At 37.4% G+C, this 12,949-nt stretch overlaps 1 protein-coding gene across 6 annotated transcripts in view; it reads left to right on the forward strand.

The window, feature by feature from the left end:
* Positions 1 to 12,949, forward strand: part of TLK2 (tousled like kinase 2) — a 132,883-nt gene that overhangs the window by 48,583 nt on the left and 71,351 nt on the right. For 4 of the 6 annotated variants that reach the window (XM_004432623.3, XM_014789137.2, XM_087441355.1 and 1 more), the window contains 4 exons: positions 563 to 634; positions 1,693 to 1,762; positions 2,780 to 2,823; positions 3,546 to 3,641. In XM_004432623.3, the coding sequence (XP_004432680.1) occupies positions 563 to 634; positions 1,693 to 1,762; positions 2,780 to 2,823; positions 3,546 to 3,641 (282 nt within the window). The remainder of the gene's footprint in view (positions 1 to 562; positions 635 to 1,692; positions 1,763 to 2,779; positions 2,824 to 3,545; positions 3,642 to 12,949) is intronic. The other 2 variants (XM_087441358.1, XM_087441354.1) reach the window with 1 other exon arrangement.

Raw genomic sequence — 12,949 nt, forward strand, 5'->3', positions numbered from 1 at the left:
GGCTTTGAATGGTTGTTTTTTTAAGTAATTCTTATCAGTTTCGCTGAGGAGCAGGCCAGCAGAGCTCCTCATGCTGTTAGGCCAGAAGTCAGTCTCTCATAACTTTGTTTTTTTGAGCTAGCAGTCATGCCTCCTTAGAGCATGCCTCAGAAAAGCATTTCTTTCATTATGGTCCCTGACCACCTCTCGTAGGGAACCCTTAACATACTCCTCAGCATCTCAACTTTCAGATACTGCCTGTATGATACAAGAGGCTGAGAGAATTGATTTCCCCTGCTTATTTTCCTTAAAGAATGAATTCACTACATGTGGAAGTACTCTAGAAGGGAAAATCTACACGAGTACAAGAGTTTGTAAAGGAAATGAAAATAACAGTAGCTAGAGAATTTTAACATGAGGGCACTGTACTATAGTTGATTGAGTTCTTTTCAAGTTGGCTTGGAGGTGTTGTAGTTAACTTGGCGTCTTTGAGCTGACTTAGACATCAAAGTCAGGCTTCTTCCTCAGTTTTGCTGTCATCTTATATTAGTTTCTTTTGATTCCTTTTTTTTTTTCTTTCCAGGGGCCACTCAATAGTGAGTCTTCCAACCAGAGCTTGTGCAGCGTGGGGTCCTTGAGTGATAAAGAAGTAGAGGTAAGAAGCCACATCCATTGCAAGACTTTTCCTATTCCCACACTTTCAGTCTGGGTTAAAAGAGCACTGCATAACTCCCGGGGCACTGCTAGGGTCTGTGTGAATGGCTCGCATTTGAGTTGTGTACTCTTTGTGTCTGTACAGCCGTGATGTGGCCCTGATGGGTTTTTATTAGTATAATCGTGTATGGGTGTTTTCTTTCTTTTCTTTTTTTGAAAATTTTGGTTTAGTCGTCATCAATAAAGGGCAGAAAGTTGCAGTTGTAACTGAATTAACTTAAGTGCCCTTGAATTTTCACATTTGTTAGTACAGTCATGTGACACATTGGTCTTGCAACAGACCACGTGTACAACAGTGGTCCCATAAGATTAGTACCATAAAGCCTAGATGTGTGTACTAGGCTGTACCACCGAGGTTTGTGTAAGTACACTCTATGATGTTTGCACAACAACCAAATCGCCTAAGGACGCATTTCTCACAATGTGTCCCCATCGTTAAGCAACGCAGGACTGTACTTCAATAGCATGGGTCAGTGTAGCCTGGCCCCCAATTTTTTTTTTAAGGCAAATAACCTAGCTATTTGGATCCGGCTCCAAATCTGCACCTGCCTACTTTGCACTTAGTTAAAACTTTCAATAAATTAGAGCCACTTGATTGATTATGCAGATCTTTGCTTTTTAGAAAACAGGGATTGGATTTAAGCTCTTTTAAAGTAGAAATATTGTAACAGCTGCTGTCTGAGAGCCTACTGTATGCTAGATATTTGTACTACGTTTGTTATTTATAAAATATCTTATTTAAGCTTTGTAGCAACCTGATTTACAGATGAGTAAATCGAAGCTCTGAATTTTAAGAAGTTTGCCAAAAATTATATAGACGGTTTGGTTCCAGAATCTGTACACTTTCCATGACGCTGCTTTAAGAGCAGGACATTGATTTAGGACTTGTCTGCGCCAGTGAAATCTCCTTATAAATTTGATATTTTATCATACTCTCTGATTTTCATAATGTGAAAAATTTAGCAAAATGCTGATTGTGATGTATATGGTATTTCACAGACTCCTGAGAAAAAACAGAATGACCAGCGAAACCGGAAAAGAAAAGCTGAACCATATGAAACTAGTCAAGGTAGTAGTAATTTCACACCAATAAAAGTACTAAATTCTTATGTACATAGAATTTTCAAACTCAAACTAAATAATTAGTGTGTATACAGAGATTCCTAACAAAGGAGATTTGTATACCTTAAGGGAATATCAGGCTGTTTATTATAGACTTGTGATTTGATATACGCTTGACAAAACAGTGTCATTTCTTGGGGGACTCTTGTTTTCCCTGTTGTAAGTTAACGATCTCGCCACAGGTTTTTCTTCAGACTAAGCGTGTATTGTACAGATAAGAGGTTACATTGGAGTTTTAATTATATCTTGCCTTAGATCAGTGATTTGTTAATAATTGGTGACTAGAAATGATTTCATTTACATGGCTGTCTTTTCCACCTGCTCTTCTTCCATGTCAATTATTTAGTTGAACGTTGGCGCCCAGTGGAATAAATCTGTAAATATGATTGCTATAATGTCAAACATCTTTATATAATTAAAGAATAAATGGTTTGGTTTGTCTCCCCTCCTCCCCCATTCCAAGAAATGGAAGTCGCAGGGTTTTTTTTTGCATTTTTCTTATTTTTTTGATCTATAAAATCATTTTTTTACTTTTGGGGGAAAATTGTCCCAAAGTGACAAGGCACATAAAGTTTTTTGTGGACTAGAATAAATCCTTTAGTTCGGATGAGTTTGTTTTGAATTCTTTGTTCTCTTAGTTGGGGGCATGGATTATAGATTAGTTTTATTTTGATCCACAGTTGTGGCATCAGTTTTCTTAGTGTATTTATAAAAGAAAGATTAGTGAATCTTAAAGGAAAGCAAGCTGTGAAAAAGCTTTCCTTTTACTGCTTATTCAATCTTTTATTATGTGGAGGAAACTGTCTCTGTTCTTAGGATACAGGTATTTTGGCTCGTTTGTTAAAAGTAAAGCTGACACTTGAGTTGATAATGTATGCAGTTATTGAATACATAGTACATTTTAGTGAATGATGGTTTACATGTGTTATTGGAAAAATTATACTTACTTTGGTTTCATTTTCAGGGAAAGGCACTCCTAGGGGACATAAAATTAGTGATTACTTTGAGGTAAGTTAAATTTTTGGAAAAAAAAATCTACAGAGATTATTTAAAACGTAAATTCTTGCGTTCATTTAAGGCTTTAGAGAGCAATGTTTCGCCTTCACTATGCTTTCCTCCCCTTCCTTCCCATCTTCATCAATCTAATGCTGCCCCATCTCTCTCTTCAAGAGGAAACTGCTGCTGACTTCCTCAATTTAAATTTGTTTATGATGTGTCTTGTCTGTGATGATATAAAAATTCACAAATGAGGTGATTTTTCTCTTGGCCAGACTAGGTTTCGTGTCTTACAAAGATTGAAGTTGAGTGACTTGGACTCTTCTTTTGTCCTCTTCCCTTTAGTCCAGTGGAACATATAGTGAGCTCACTGACCTCTCATTAGTGGTTACTAGAGAAGACACTAACATCCACTGTACCACTGTATTCCTGCTTCACGTATTTTGAGACAAGAAGGGAAAATACTCTTATGTTTTCAAAACCATGTATACCTTCAGCTTTCTAGCCATGTTTTCTTTATATCTGGTACATTTCTCCTGGAGCTCCTTCTTAAAAATCTCGTTGAAAAGATAGAAAAGTTTGGCTTACATGGCATTTTCTCTCTAGAATAAGATGTATTGACTTAACGTGGCCATAGATAATTAAGACCTGTTTGTGTGTTAATCTTTTACTCTCCTTATCTGAAGCATCGTACTGTTTTGAATTATTCATGTCCATTTCTCCCTGTTGGCCAGTTTGCTGGGGGAAGCGGGCCAGGAACCAGCCCTGGCAGAAGTGTTCCACCAGTTGCACGATCCTCACCGCAACATTCCTTATCCAATCCCTTACCGGTAAGCATTCACCTGGAGAAATTTGACACCTGTTGTAGGAGACAAGAAGCCCAGGAACACTCAAGCAATTTCTCTTTCATTCATTACCTACGGGGAATGAGGCATTAAGGAGAAAAGTTCATATTATTACCTATGGATCACTTATTTAAATTCAAATCTATATCAGCAAATTAACGTTTTACAAGAGCTAACTATTCTCTCAGTATAATAAATTGCCTGTAAGCCTACAGCTCAGTGTTCTGTCAAGGAAGTGATTTCCAATCCAAACAGTAGGTTTTTATCCTTGCCAAACTTATATGTTCCTATAACTAAATTCTTTTTTTTTTTTTAAAAAGTTTGATGAACTCCTGGCATTTGATTTATTTTCAAGGCTTACTCAGTTATATAGTAGAGAAGGTAATACTACACAAATTTGAGATAGGTTTGTTTCCTTCCTATAAGTAAGATGTCAGAGTCTTAAAAACATTATAGCTAAGTTAGTGATTCTCAACCGGGGGTAGTTTTGCCCCTTAGGGAGCATTTGACAGTGTTGGAGTCATTTTTGGTCACAGCTAGGAGGTGAGGGGATGGTGCCATTGGCATCTAGTGGACAGAGGCCAGGGATGCTGGTAAATATCCTACAGTGCACACAGGATAGACGCCCCCCCCCCCCCCATAACAAAGAACATGTGGTCCAGAATGTCACTAGTGCCGAGATTGAGAATCCCTGAGCTAGCTAATGTAGGATTTCATGTTAATTTGCTTGAGTGCCTTTTGATAATTTGTTGATACCTACAAGACCTCTGTGCTCAAGAGTCTGTTATGTCTCCTGATGCCTCAGGTATTGCTGTAGGATCTTGGAGGACAAAGGGTCTCCCTAAGATCAGGAGTTTTCTTCCTAGGTCTCTGTTTAGGAAAGTTGTTTTTCTCTGCCTCAGCAGAGTTGGTTAATATTGCTTTTTTCCTAAGTGATTTAGTCTTCTGTATTGTTAAAGTATTTTATTTATTTATTTATTTATTTTTTTAAAGATTTTATTTATTTTATTTTTTTCCCCCCAAAGCCCCAGTAGATAGTTGTATGTCATAGCTGCACATCCTTCTAGTTGCTGTATGTGGGACTCGGCCTCAGGATGGACGGAGAAGTGGTGCCTCGATGCGCACCCGGGATCCGAACCCGGGCCACCAGCATCGCAGCGCGCGCACTTAACCACCAAGCCACAGGGCCGGCCCTGTTAAAGTATTTTAAAATGCATATCTTCCCCTCTACTATCTCGTAAAAACGTGCGTTCATTAGGGTGGTTTTAATTATTAAAGCCCTTACGAAAATGTATTCAACTTGAAAATTTTTCCTATTATTTTGTCATCCTTGCCATATTTTAAAATGTTAGAAATGTTTGATGTATAAGATCTGTTTGGTTAGGTTGAGGTTTGTTAGATAATTGTTAGGGAAGCCTGTGTCTTTATTTTTCTTAAGTTTTAAAAATGTTAGATAAGATTGCACAGTTACCTATTTGGGACAAATATGTTTTGTAAAATTTTGGTGTCTATTACTCTTTTCTTCCTGAAATAGATTTTTTTTTTCATTTGGGTTTTAATAGTGTGACCACTCATCTGTCATTTGTCAATTTAGTTCAAGTCTTACGTGAAGACAGAAGAGATGAACTCCATGATCTGTAGACAGGGGCCGGCCCTGTGGCATAGCGGTTAAGTGCACGTGCTCCACTGCTAGCAGCCTGAGTTCGGATCCCGGGCGCGCACGATGCACTGCTTGTCAGGCCGTGCTGTGGCAGCGTCCCATATAAAGTGGAGGAAGATAGGCACAGATGTTAGCCCAGGGCCAGTCTTCCTAAGCAAAAAAAAAAAAAAAAAAAAAAAGAGGAGGATTGGCATGGATGTTAGCTCAGGGCTGATCTTCCTCACACACAGACAAAAAAGATCTATAGACGTTTCTGCCAGCTATATGAATGCTGGCTGGGCCTCATGATCATTATACAAATCTAAGTATATATTAAATGTTCAAATAGGAACCAAACCTTAATTTCCCTTTTCCGTTGCACCGAGAAGCCCTTTATCCTCCCAATTTTGATTCGGTGCTTCATTGTTAAAATCACTGATTTGTGTATACCCCTCAATTCCCTTTTTTCATTCTCTCTCCATCATACTTGCCTGACAAAACCCAGCCCTGGTTAAATCTAATTCTTCACCTTTTCCTTGTCTGCCTCTAAGCCTCTCAGTGTGGTTGGAGGAAAACACACTTGCTGACTGATCTCACTTTAAGTTCATGAGCACTGACCTCATGTGCACTTCTAGCTGCTTGCCAGTCCTACTTTATTTCCCTAGTTAGTTTCCTTTCCTAGATGAATATTTATACGAATATTTCATATTTTTGTCATTTCCTGCAAGCCTCCAGCAACACTTCCTTCCCCTGTACTATCTCAACTGATGGCTTTGCTTTTTTTATTTTACTGAGAAAATAGGAGCAGTCAGAAGAGGACTTTCACATGCTCCTACACCAAATGTACCAAGCTACTTGCATCAGTATCCATATCTGCCTATTAGGATGACCGAACATGCCAGCCCTTCACTTGGGCCCTGGTCTCCCTGATAATTACGTATCCAGCTCTCTACTTGACATTTCCACTTATATATCTAATGGACAGCTTGAAAATGTCCAGAAAGGAACTCTTGCTCCCCCTTCACTATCAAAACAGCAACAACAACAAACTGCTCTTCGTGCAGTCTGCCCTGTCCTGGTAAATGACATTTTACTCCGTCCAATTTTTCAGGTCACAACCTCATGCCCCGTATCTAATCCATCAGTAAATCTTGTTTTTCCTTTAAAATATATCAGAATCTGACCACTTTTCTATTCTTCTTGTTTTCTGCATTAACCTCCAAAGTGGTCTCCCCATTTCTGCCCATGTCTCATGTATTCTCCATATACTTATTCTTAATATAGTAGCTAGAGTGATTTCTGTTAAAAAGTTAAGACAGGTCCTCACACTCTTCTGCTCAAAAGTGTCCAGTGAACAGCTAGTCCAGATTGCTCTAGGCTTACACGGCCTAAAAGCTCCTACTTGATCTGTGCTCCGCCCCACTCACCTGACTCTGACGTCTCCAACTGTTTCCTCTCTCCTTCATGCCACTGCAGCCACGCTGGCCTTCTTGAAGTTCCTTGAACACTGCAAAGCACTCTTTTTTTTTAATATATATGTATATATTTTAAACTTTTTATTTATTTATTTATTTATTTTTTCCCCAAAGCCCCAGCAGATGATTGTATGTCACAGCCGCACATCCTCCCAGTTGCTGTATGTGGGACGCGGCTCCAGCATGGCCAGAGAAGCGGTGCATCGGTGCACGCCCGGGATCCGAACCCGGGCTGCCAGTAGTAGAGCGCACACCCAACTGCCAAGCCACAGGGCCGGCCCTACAAAGCACTCTTTTGCTTCAGGGCCTTTGTGCTTGCTATTCCCTCTTCCAGGAACAGCATGATTAGCAATCTCTTCATCAGGTTATTGCTCAAAAATGACCTTATCATAGAGGTCTCCCCTGGTCAACTTTAAAATAGCAGTCCCTCATACCTTGTCATTCTGTCCCTAATTCTACTTTATTTTAATTTTTAGTTACTACTACCTGACATATATCCTTAAATTTGGTATATATTTAAATTTTTTCATTGATTCATATTTATGCGTATAGAAGAGTAGACATATAATTCTACAGCTTAATGAATTTTCACAAACTACCAGCACAAGAAACAAAATATTACCAGCCCCCCCAGAAACTTCCATTATGCTGCCTTCCAGTTATTAGCCCTCTCCCTGCCATCAATGATAGCAACTATCCTGACTTCTAACATCATAGATGAATTTTTTCTGTTTTTGTATTTTGTATAAAAGGAATCATACAGTCTATACTCTTGTGTCTGTCTTCTTTCTTTCAACATTACTTTTGTGAGATTCATCCATATTGTTGTGTGTTATTATAGATCATTCATTGTCATTGATGTGTGGTATAATTTTAATACATTTTCATTTAATAATTTTTATATTTTAATTTTTAACTATACAATTAGTCTCTTGCCCATCTTTTCCCACTAGAATGTTAATCCCATGAGAGCAGGGTCTTTGTTTTGTTTACTGCTATTTCCATCTCTCACAGTACTTATTACATAAAAGTGTAATTATTTTAACTATTTCCCCTGCTTGACATGGAAGAGATAATATCTTGTTCAATTTTCAGTCTCTAAAACCCCAAAACAGTGCTTGGCACACAGTGGGTGCTCAAGACTGTTTGTTGAAAGAAAAGAATAGATGGGTAACAAATTACTTTAGCTTTTTCCCTCAAGTGAGTCTTTTGAATTTTTTTCTTTGTATGTGGGTCGCCACCTCAGCCTGGCTGACAGTGGTGTAGCTCCACGCCCAGGATCTGAACTCACTAACCTGGGCTGCCGAAGTGAAGGGCACCTAACTTAACCACTGCACCACAGGGCTGGCCCCTGTATTTTTTGTTAAATACAAGAAAGTCCATAAAATGTGAACATTTTGTTGTAGGAGTTGGTAAACTACAGTCCACAGCTGGCAAGCAAAGAATGATTTTTAGATTCTTAAAGAGTTGTAGAGACAAAGAAGAATATATGACAGAGATGATATGTGGCCTAAAAACTCTAAAATATTTCTGTCTGGCCCTTCACAAAAAAAGTTTACAGGAAATTATTATGAGGTTAATGCCATGTGATCATTACTTAGGTCAAGAAGTAAAATATTTCCAGCTCCCTGGAAACCTATATACTCTTCCCTGATCACAACTCCCTCCCTCTACCCTAGAAATAACCACTATTCTAATTTTTATGATTATCGTTTGCCTTTCCATGAAGTTTGACCATCCATGTATGTATCCCTAAACAAAATAGTTTAGTTTTATCATTAGGTGAATTTTATTAATTGTGACATTTAATCACAGTGTTTAAATCTTCTGTTATTCTGATTTTTGGCTGTTTGTTCTATCAGTTACTAAGAGAGATATATTTATGTCCCTCATGATTGTGGGAGTTGTCGGTTTCTTCCTGTATGTATTTATATTTTTGCTTTATGTACTATTAAGTGACCCCTTCATCTCTGGTGATGCTTTTTTGCTCTAAATGCAGTTTATCTGATATTTAATATATCTAAACCATTGTGTGGTATAAATACTTCCATTTTTATACTGTCAACTTTTCATTATTATGTTTTCAGTGTATCTGACAAATATCATATAGTTGAATTTTTTTTTATTCAGTCTAAAATCTTTTTTTGTGTGTGAGGAGATCAGCCCTGGGCTAACATCTGCCAGTCCTCCTCTTTTTTTGCTGAGGAAGACTGGCCCTGGGCTAACATCCGTGCCCATCTTCCTCCACTTTATATGGGACGCCGCCACAGCATGGCTTGCCAAGCAGTGTGTCAGTGCGCACCTGGGATCTGAACCGGCGAACCCTGGGCCGCCGCAGTGGAGCGCGTGCACTTAACCGCTTGTGCCACAGGGCCAACCCCTGAATCTTTTTAACTTCAACATTTATCTTACACTTAATATAATTATCATTATATTGGGTTTAAATATACCATCTTTTAATGTGTTTTCTATTTAACCTGCCTGTTCTATGTTCCTTTTTCTTTCATTTGGATTGATCTTTTTAAAATCACTTCATAGTTTTCTCCTCCGTTGGTAACTAGGTCCTGTTTGGTGTTTCTCTTGGAAATTACCACATGTATCTTTAATATGTCAAGGTTTGGTGTTAATAGTATCTTTATCCTCTTCTCAAATAAAGGATGACCTCAGAACATGAACTTTATTTACCTGCTACTGCCTTGGTGGTGGTGGTGTATGTTTTTTCATTTTGCCTTTTTTTAAGCCTCATAACACATCATTATTTTTTTACTGTTGGTGTTCATTTAGATTTATCTGTATACTTGTCTCTTTCTTTGTACTTGTTTCCTTTGTGCATCTTCCACCTTCCCCCTATGGTCCTTTTCCTTCTGTCTAAAGTAGTCCTTCAGTATTCTTTTAGTATGTATCTGCTGGGGGTTAACTATGTTGTTTGCTTAAATAACTTTATTTTGCCCTTATTCTTGAAAGATATTTTTGCTGTGTATATTTCTAGATTGGCATTTTTTTCTTTTAACACAGGTATCATTACCATCTTCTGGCTCCTGTTGTTACTATTGAGAAAACGCCTTTCATTGACTTGTTATTTCTTTGAAAGTATCTGCTTTTTTTCCCCTTGGCTGCTTTTAAAATCTTTTTCTGTGGTGTTATACAGTTTCACTATGATGTGTCCCTATCTCTCTTGCTTGTGATTTGTTGGTATCTGCGGGTTGGTGTCTTGCGCCTACTCTGGATAATTATTAGCCATTGTCTCTTCAAATATTATCCGTGCCCTGTTCTCTGCCCTCCTCCTATGAAATTCCAACTAACCATATGTTACACCATCTCACTTTATCACTATGCCTAAGTTCTTTTTCTGTTTTCTTTTTGTCTCTATATGCTCCATTCTGGATAGTTTCTTGCCTTTCAGTTCCCAAATTCTCTGTTTTGTTGTATCTGAAACAGTATACAACTAAATAGTTGTATCTATTGCTGTTAACCCCATTGAATTCTTAATTTTTGTTATTTTATGTTCTTGCAGAGATTTTCAAGCCTGTCTTTTATTTATTTTTTATTTTTTATTTTTTATTTTTGTGAGGAAGATTGGCCCTGCGCTAACATCTGCGAATCTTCCTCTTTTTTTGCTCAGGAAGACTGGTCCTGGGCTAACCTCTGTGCTCATCTTCCTCCACTTTTTATATGGGACACAGCCACGGCATGGCTTGTGAAGCGGTATGTCGGTGCATGCCCAGGATCCAAACCGGCGAACCCTGGGTGACCGCAGCGGAGTGCGTGCACTTAACCGCTTGTGCCACCAGGCCGACCCCTGTGTTTTATTTTTTTTAATCTAGTAGACATAATTGTTTTATAATCTGTGTCTGATAATTCTGGTATTTGAAGTTTTTATGAATTTGTTTCTGCTGTCTCTTGTTTTTCCCAGTTGTTGCTCAGGGCTTTCTTTCTTTTATGCCTTTTTTTTTTTTTTTTTGACTGTGTGCCGCTCATTGTTCTTGAAAAATTATTTGCGAAATTTCTTTGAGATCTGGGAAGAAGATGTGTTTCTCCAGGGAAAATTTTTATTTGCTTCTTCCAAGTGCCTGGAGATTTTACCAATATAATACTACTTTAAACTGCTGAATTCACGGCTTACATTTTGTTTGTTTGGTTTGTTTGTTTGTTTCAATCAGCCAGGCAGTACTGATTTGGATTGTGTTTTCAGGATAGCCCCTCACCCCCTGCATTGACAAGGCAGCTTCCTTGCAGCTCTCTGAGAGTGGGGGAAGTTTTTCTTCTGGTTTACTTTTTCCCTCAGAGTGTAGCCCTTTGGATGCCCAGCTTGAAATGGGACGGGTTTCCTATTGAACTCCCTACCTTGCGTGGGCTTTGGCCTGTAACTGTCCACTTGGCAACATGGTACCTTGGAAATGGAAATTCAAGATCTACAGGTACCCTTAGGGCAAATGTGACTTTGGTACTTCTTTTACCTGTCTTGTTCTTAATTTCCCTTAGATTTTGCCCTGGCAGATCCCTAATCCCTACTATTTTATCAATTCTTTGATGCTTTTAATGTCTTTTTTTCATATTTTGTCCTATCTTTATAGTTGTTTTCTAAGGGAGGGTTGGTTCAAACATTCTAGCCTGCTGTATTTCCAGAAATATTTTTAAATCTTTCAGCCCTTGGCAAGTATTTATTGAATACATAACAGAATGATTAATTTTAAAATTTCAGCTTCAGAGATACATTCTCCCATGTAATGAGAATATTGTGAATTGGTATCACAGGTGTTTTGCAGCCTGAATTTAAACTGTTGCCTTTGGTAGGGTAGGAGTGTTGGTCTTAAGAAGATGGACTCAACTCATAGATCAAAAAACTGAAAAACTAAATTCCTTTGTTAGAACTTAGGATCATTTTGGTTAGTTAGTTTTACTTTTTATTTTAAATAGTTTTTCCTGATAAAGGTATACAGGCTGATTATAAAAGTCTAACAATTCAGAATTGGTAAAATAGAAAGTCCCCTCCAAAAGAGCTATCATCAAAGAGTTTACTGGGCATATATGTATGCATGCATGTTCATATAATAGATCTCCTCGTTTCCGGTGTATTAATTTATTCAGCTAATATCCTATAAAAATTTTGTATTCTATAAATAGTGCTGTAATGAATGTCCTTGTATGTATGTTTGTACTTATGCATTTTTTTCCCCTTTGGATAAATTTCCAAAATATAATTCCCAAGTCAAAGAATATACTCACTTTAAAATGTCATCATGTGATTGTTAGCAGGTTGTCAGCAGTTTGAGAGTCCCAGTTGTACATTCCCTTAGGATCCTGAGTTTTATCATTGTAATCTTTGCCAGTGAGAAAGATACCTTGTTTCACTTGCATTTCTTCATTAGTGATATTAGTGAAAAGATTAGTGATCTTTTCATTTGTTTAATGGTCTTTTGGATTTCTCTTTTAATGCTTGTTCAAGTCCTTTGCCTATTTGTTTATTGGAGTATTTGTTTCTTCTTATTGATGGGTAGGAGCACATTATTTATTAAGATTGTTAACTCGTTGTTTATATTGTAAATATTTTTGCCTATTTGTAATTTTATCTTTTACCTTTGTTTATGCCGATGTTCACCTCAGAAGTAAAAAAATTTGAAGTAGTCAAATTTATCAGTGTTTTTCCTTGATGATTTACTGGTTTTGTGTTATTCTTAAATGTTCCTATATGGTTTATATTTTTAATGTCATGTTTAAAAAGCCCTTAACACTAGGAAGTCATAAAGCATTTGTTTATATTTTCTTATAATTTTTATGTTTAAGGAAGCAGTTTACTTCTTCTTTTTTTCTAATATGCAAATATCCTACTATCTTTTTAAAAGTTCCCATAATTTGAACTGCACTTTAATCACAAATTATACATCCATATTATATGGGTCTGTTCCTGAGTTTTCTCTTCTGTGCCACGATCAATATGTCTGCTCCTATACCAGTATTATACTGATTTAGTTAATGTTGCTTTGTAGTAAGTTTTAAAAGCCAGTCAGGTTTCCCTGATACTCTTTTATGTAGCTGTTTTTGATTATTTTTTCAAGTCAACCTTAGAATTAATTTGTGAAATTCCACAAAAACAATCCCCCAAAAGAGAGCAAGAGAGAATCTAAATGATCACTATACCACCATGACACTCTCTTGCAAAAAAAAAAAAGAAAAGAAAA

This window comes from Ceratotherium simum, chromosome 16 (assembly GCF_057802395.1).
Source record: "Ceratotherium simum simum isolate JZ-2026a chromosome 16, ASM5780239v1, whole genome shotgun sequence".
Lineage (NCBI taxonomy): Eukaryota > Metazoa > Chordata > Mammalia > Perissodactyla > Rhinocerotidae > Ceratotherium > Ceratotherium simum.